Source organism: Engraulis encrasicolus, chromosome 11 (assembly GCF_034702125.1).
Source record: "Engraulis encrasicolus isolate BLACKSEA-1 chromosome 11, IST_EnEncr_1.0, whole genome shotgun sequence".
Lineage (NCBI taxonomy): Eukaryota > Metazoa > Chordata > Actinopteri > Clupeiformes > Engraulidae > Engraulis > Engraulis encrasicolus.
In genome coordinates, this window is record NC_085867.1 from 35,803,233 (window position 1) to 35,810,732 (window position 7,500).

A 7,500-nucleotide genomic window follows, 5' to 3' on the forward strand; every position below is an offset into this window, starting at 1 on the left:
AAGCAAAGTTACTGGTGAGGTCTAACCACAATATTTCCAACTTTTTTTTATTACAGCCATTATTAAGATTCAGAATCTTCAACTGATTTTTTTATTATTCTTTTTAAAGAATCTTTTTAAAGATGCAGACCTTTCTCTCTATCTCGTGGGTCTCTACCAGAATCGGCAATGTGTGAGTGTGTTGTTTGTGTGAGTATAGGAGACAAAGATTAGAGACTCGGAGCAAACCTACTCCAGTCAGTGCCTACATAAGCTTTGAGCTAACTTTCTTTTAAAAGAGACTAGGTAACAAGACTGGGACAATTTTTTTGTGTGTCTTTCAACAGCAGCAAGGCTAATGCTGGGGCAACACTGCTACTGCATGATGCAACAGTTAGCTGATGCAACAGGATAGAAATGCTAGCATGCTAATGCTGAATGAAGTCGACACACTTCATTAAGCAAGACTTGAGTGTTAAGACTGACTTTAAGATAGCAAACACTTTTTTTACATAAGTTAAGAGGTAGCCTTTTCCCAAAGATTCCCCAAATCTTACAACACACTGCCCTTCTTGTTGTCGTTTTGGTACTCTCTAAACGATATATGGTAGATTAAACCTTTCTTATAATATCACATGAAACGTGTTACCTACATAAGTTTGCGCTTGAGTAGGCCAGTCACCTCAAATCAAAATAACGGTTGAAAAACAACAACACAAAACGAAAGGGGCAGACTATCAGTACATTTGTACGATTTTTTTGACCTGTTTTGACCGTCTTTGTTAGAAAGTTCCAAATAAGAAGAAAGGCTGGGGAGACAGAGGGCATGAGGGCCTTCCATGCGCTTTCAAAGTCTTTTGGTTGTTTTCCCTTTTTTTTTGGCTCGCCGTCGTCATTTTCATTGTGTGGCCATTTCAGAGGCAGAATTCATTGAAAAGAATGCGATGAATTTCCTGTTAGTTCGGGGGGGGGATATGCTGTGCTTTTCCTGTTGCCCGGAGACGACTTTTTCCCTTTTCTTTAACCCCCCCACACACACACCCCACCACCCACCACCCTCCATCACCTCTTCTCCCCACACTTCCCTCCACTCTCGCCTCTCCCCTCTCCCCCCTTGTTGCCGCCATAGCTTCCCGTGTCGGAGCAGAGCAGAACAGAGCAGAGTGTGCTCTGGCTGGCTGGCCGGCCAGCTGGCTGGCTGGCTGGGTGGGTGGATGGGTGGATGGGTGGATGTGCTGCTGGAGCCGGCTGGCTGACGTAGGGGAGGAGCTACGCTGACCATGTCTCCAGAGTTCAAGAGACAGGGAGAGGTGACTGGAGCCCCAGTGCAGGGTGGAGAATTGAATGGAGTCGGTCGTGCCAGTGACACACCCATGGTTTCCCCCTGCTGGCTTGGAGACCCAGTGCAGGCTCCTGATAGTGGTCCTGGTTGTTGGTAGTGGCTGTCATAGTAGGGATTGGGAGTATGTTGGGGGGGGGCAGGGTGGGATGGGGTGGGGGGATAAGGAGAGCCGTAGCGCAAGAGAGGAGGTGCATATAGCTCCAGGAAGACAGGAGGAGGAGGAAGTCCTGTGGAGAGACACGGAGGGAAGGAGCCCATGGCCTCAGGTGGAGAGGAGAGCTGGAGGTCTGGGGAGTGGGCTCTTAGGACCCAAGGGGGAGAGGAGAAGAGACACAGATGGAGGAGGAGGAGGAGGAGGGGCAGGAGGAGGAGGAGGAGGCACTGTGGAGAGCCGTAGATGAGGAGGACTGAAGGACTGGGAACGAGGCGCACGTGGCTCTCCAGGGAGACACAAGAGGAAGAGGAGGAGGAGGTGCTGTGGGGAGCCCAGGAGGAGGAGGAGGAGGAGGAGGAGGGGTAGGAGGTGCTCATGCCATACTGCTGGTGGGCGTGCTCTGGGTGCTGCCAATGCTGGCGTTGGCACTGCTGTTCTCAGAGGGGGACGGGTTGGTCGGCACCGGCTGGCGCTTGGTTAGGCAACACTGACACCCTTTAATGAGGGATAGAGAGATGTATGGGAGAGAGAGTGAGCGAGAGAGAGAGAGAGAGGGAGAGAGAGAGGGAGAGGGAGAGAGAAACAAAATTTCATGGTAAGACAGTGCTGGCAGTAAGAAAAGACAGATGAGTAGAGGGAGGGAGAGATGGAAGAAAGTGGAGAAGGAAGGTAGAGAGGGAAATTAGTCATAAAGAGACAGAAGGACAATGATAAGTCAGTCTCCACTTGAGAGGAAAACACAATGAACAGAGAGAAAAGAAAAGAACATGGAGGGATGAAAAAAGAAAAGTGGTTTAACACCCTTTCATTAACGCAGCGTGCAAACCAGGAAGGTAGGCAATTCTGCCAAATTCTACTGCTTTGGCAAGTCTGCTGGAGTTTTGATATAAGGAGGTGTTGCATGGAGACCTGTTGCTAGGCGATGGTGATGGGGGTGGTACTGAGGCAAAGGGAGGGTGTGGAAAGAGGGGCTTAACTGGGAGACACAGAGTTAAAGAGAGAAGAGAACACATGCACACACACACACACACACACACACACTCTCTCTCTCTCTCTCTGTCTCTCTCTCTCTCTCTCTCTCTCTCTCTCTCTCTCTCTCTCTCTCTCTCTCTCTCTCTCTCTCTCTCTCTCTCTCTCTCAGGCATGCTGGTGGGGAGCCATTGCTGCAGCCTCACCTGTGAGATGGGCTGCTGTTGATCCCATAGCCAGAGACACAGGACGTCCTGCAGACACACACACACACACACACACACACACACACACACACACACACACACACACACACACACACACACACACACACACACACACACACACACACACACACACACACACACACACACACACACACACACACACACACACACACACACACATTTAAGCAAAGGAGAGAAGGTATTTAAGCAGAGTACACACACACATACACAGTGCTAGAGCAATGAGAGCAATACTGTACATACACACATGGCAGGCTGTAGTGTTGTCAGAGCTTACCTGTGCAAATTTTATACACACACACACAGACACACACACAGACACACACACAGACACACACACAGACACACACACAGACAACCACACACAGACACACACACAAACACACACACAGACAACCACACACACGCGCGCACGAACACACACACAAACAAACACACACACAGACACACACACACATGCGCGCGCACGAACACACACACACATACACACGCACACACGCTCACATACATACAGAGAGACACACACACACACACACACACACGCACGCACGCACGCACACACACACACACACACACACACACACACACACACACACACACACACACACACACACACACACACACACACACACACACACGTATGCATGTGTAGCAGTCACGGCTTACCTGTACGAACTTTAATGTACCACAGTGCACCAATCAGCAGAACTCCAATGAGGAAGCCTCCAAAGGCTATGCCCAGCACAGCCGACAAGTCGAACTCTGGACACGGCCCTAAAGCAATCACACACACACGAGTGCACACACACACACACGCACACACGCACACACACACACACACACACACACACACACACACACACACACACACACACACACACACACACACACACACACACACACACACACACACACACACACACACACACACAGAGGCATGCACACAGAGAGATGCACATAAAAAACACAGTTCATAAATATGCTTGGAAACATAAAAAGTCACGTAGATACACACAGGCATCAACGTGTACACATGCACACAATCATGCACACAGATATCATTGCAAAAAAATATTTCTTTACATTTCTATTTCATACATTTTAATAGGTACATGTATCTTTACTGTACCTTGCTACTACACTGAGTAACCAAATCTTTAACCGCCAAACAATATATTTTCCTGGATGTTCTAGCTATGTTTATACCTTTCAAACTATCTCCCAGTACATCTTATCTATAGTCTTCAATCAGGCATCCTGACTAACTTTTGGCGCTGGTTGCGCTGGTTGCGCTGGTTGCACTGGTGCACCATCTCAAAATGTAGGTGCACTCAAATGTTTTTACTTGGAATAGACTAGAAATTACAGTAGAGGGGAGAGAGGAAGGGAGAGGAGAGAGGAGAGGACAGGAGAGGAGCGGAGAGGAGACGGGGAAAGGAGAGAGCAGGGCTAGTGGGCCTGTGGTGGAGGATAAGTCCTCCATGACACACACACACACACACACACACACACACACACACACACACACACACACACACACACACACACACACACACACACACACACACACACACACACACACACACACACACCATGAAAAGAACTGACCCGAGTGTCTGCCAACTCTGCCCGGCTGAGTAGCTGGCACTTTCAGTACTGCTCTCCTCTCGTCGTTCATCACCACCTCCCTTCTCTCTCCTCCTTCTCTCTTCTGTCCTTTTCTATCTGCTGATTCTAATCTTCTGCCCCTTCTCATCTTTGTTTTCCTTTTATCTCTCCCCTCTCCTTTCATCCTGTCTTTTCTTCTTTTCTTTCTCTCTCTCTCTCTTTCTTCTCTATGCTCTTCTCTTCTTTCATTTTCTCTCTTCTCTTCTACTGCTCTCTCCTGTCATCTCATCTCATCCATCTGTTCAGCAATACTCTCATCTCCTCTCTTCTGCCAGCATCTCTCCTCTGAATGTTTTCTCTCCTGTCATCGTTCATTCGGTCCTCTATTCCTCAGTCTTGTTTTTATCTCTCTCTCCTCTGTCCTCATATCCTTTGCACTCTTCAACAACTCCCAAAGACTCAATACTTATTTTCCTCTCCTTTCCTGGTCGGGTCTTTAACACAGTGACACAGTCGTTAATGTGTCATAAACATTATGTCAATGTCATGAACATGTTATGACTTAATCATCAAGTGACATTCGGTTATCGTAAAAGACATCCCAAACAATGTCAACTTTTCATGATCATAAATGTTTATGACATTGACATAATGTTAATGACTCGTCCATGACTGTGTCATGACACTATTATGACACACTGTTATGTCATAGGTATGACGCCGACATCAAGTACAGTGTAACCCCATGATCTCCCCACAGCTACTTCTCTTTGGTCTCCTGCTAGCCCCCCCCCCCCCACCCCGCCTCACTCTCTTTCCCCCCTCCCTCCCTTGATCAATTCCTCTCTCTCCAATTTCACCTCCCTCTCTCTCTCTCTCTCTCTCTCTCTCTCTCTCTCTCTTTGTCTCGTCTCTTTCTCCGTCCTCTCTCTCTCTCCCTCTCTCTCTCTCTCTCTCTCTCTCTCTCTCTCTCTCTCTCTCTCTCTCTCTCTCTCTCTCTCCATCTCTTCCTCTTTGGAGGACAAACTGTTCCAGTGTGTGTGTGTGTGTGTGTGTGTGTGTGTGTGTGTGTGTGTGTGTGTGTGTGTGTGTGTGTGTGTGTGTGTGTGTGTGTGTGTGTGTGTGTGTGTGTGTGTGTGTGGAAGTGGATGTAGTAATCATGGGGAGGAAGCTAAGCACCCCTCAGAGATTTAGGCATCCTGCTGCCCCCTCTGCCCTCTGCTGCCATGTCTGCACACACACACACACACACTCACACACTCACACACACACACACACACACACACTCACGTACGCACACACACACACAGCACGAATCACCTGCCCTGCTATCTCTCGCATCCACTATCCCCCTCCCCACCCGACCCACATATATACAAACATACACACATACACACACACACACACACACACACACACACACACACACACACACACACACACACACACACACACACACACACACACACACACACACACACACACACACACACACGTGCACACACACACAGATTTCCTCTAAACACCTATCTGTGCAGTGGCGGACAACACAGGACGTTGGAGACAGGGTAGGTGATGGATGGCAGGAAGGAGAGAGAGAGAGAGAAAAGAGAGAGAGAAACGAGAGAACGAGAGAGTGAGAGAGAGAAAGAGAGAGAGAGAGACGAGAGAACGAGAGAGAGAGGTGAGAAAGAACGAGTGCAGAGGTGAGAGGCACTGATTAAAAGACAAAACAGCAGTGCAGGTGTGTATTTGCATTCTCTGTCTTGCACTCGTCTCGGCACACGTCTGCCTGTTCTCCACAAGTGCCTTTGCATACCAAGAGACCACAGCACAGCACAGCACAGCACAAAACACACCAACACATGCACGCAGGGTGCGATTTGTAGGGGGGGATGGGGGGGATTGTCCCCTCTTCCGGCTTTGATATTGTCCGTTTTTCTACATGATTTTAATCATAGTTAAATGTAACTCCATTGATATTGCTTGAAATCTGAAACATATCCCCCCTTCTGTCTTTCTGTCAAATCGCACCCTGCATGCACGCAACTAAGAGCGCACATACAATTCAAATGCCCACACACACTCAAGTGGACACATGCACATGCATACATGCACACACATATGCATGCACGCCTGCAAATGCACTGACACACACAGCTTGATTACTCTATTTGGGAGGACCAATAATTATTGAAAAACGATACAGGGCCCCAAACAATATTAAAGTAGCAACAATGTGTTTTCTACATAAATAAAAAAGATACACACACACACACACGCACGCACGCACGCACGCACGCACGCACGCACACACACACACACACACACACACACACACACACACACACACACACACACACACACACACACACACACACACACACACACACACACACACACAAAACACCAAATTTAAAAAAACAGATGGCAGGTCTTCTATTTATTACGTGTCTCTAAACTGCTATCTGAAGCCAATGTTGTACTCGTGTGTTTGTGTGCTTCACCAGAGCGTGATTGTGTGATCCCTAACACCACAAACAACACATTAGTCAGATCCAAAGCTACAGTCTATTTTATTCCTTGCTTGGGGGTCTAATGTACGGTAAGACACACTCACTTGCACACTGTTGATCTAATTAAAAACTTAATGGCACAGAGTTGTGATGGCAACCGTCACCTGCAGATGGATGCGAGGCAAAGGTATTATGGTAAATGGTAAATGGACTCCTTCGAGCACACAAAGGGCTTTACATTGTATGCCTCACATTCACCCATTCACACTCACATTCACACACTGGTGGCCGTGGCTTCCACGCAGGGTACCATCCTGCCACCAGGAGCAACTTGGGGTAAGTATCTTGCTCAAGTACCTTGCTTAAGTATCTTACTCAAGGACACAACGATGGGGTCAGGCAGAGTGGGGCTCGAACCTGCAACCTTTGGGTTGCGGAACGGCACCTCTACCACCTGAGCCTCCACCACCGCTCCTCCTTAATTTAAAGGGACACTGTGTGAGATTTTTAGTTGTTTATTTCCAGAATTCATGCTGCCCATTCACTAATGTTACCTTTTACATGAATACTTAACACCACCATCAAATTCTAAGTATTCATTATGACTGGAAAAATTGCTCTTTTCATACATGAAAAGGGGGATCTTCTCCATGGTCCGCCATTTTGAATTTCCAAAAATAGCCA

At 47.8% G+C, this 7,500-nt stretch overlaps 1 protein-coding gene across 2 annotated transcripts in view; it reads right to left on the minus strand.

Annotated features, from left to right (window-relative positions):
- Positions 1-1,463: 1,463 nt before the first annotated feature.
- eng (endoglin) overlaps positions 1,464-7,500 on the minus strand; it is a 111,479-nt gene continuing 105,442 nt past the window's right edge. The window contains exons 12-14 of one of the 2 annotated variants that reach the window (XM_063210523.1): positions 3,359-3,466; positions 2,651-2,698; positions 1,464-1,970 (exon numbers count right to left, since the gene is read on the minus strand). In XM_063210523.1, the coding sequence (XP_063066593.1) occupies positions 1,849-1,970; positions 2,651-2,698; positions 3,359-3,466 (278 nt within the window). In that variant the 3' untranslated portion in view covers positions 1,464-1,848. The remainder of the gene's footprint in view (positions 1,971-2,650; positions 2,699-3,358; positions 3,467-7,500) is intronic. The other variant, XM_063210522.1, reaches the window with a different exon arrangement.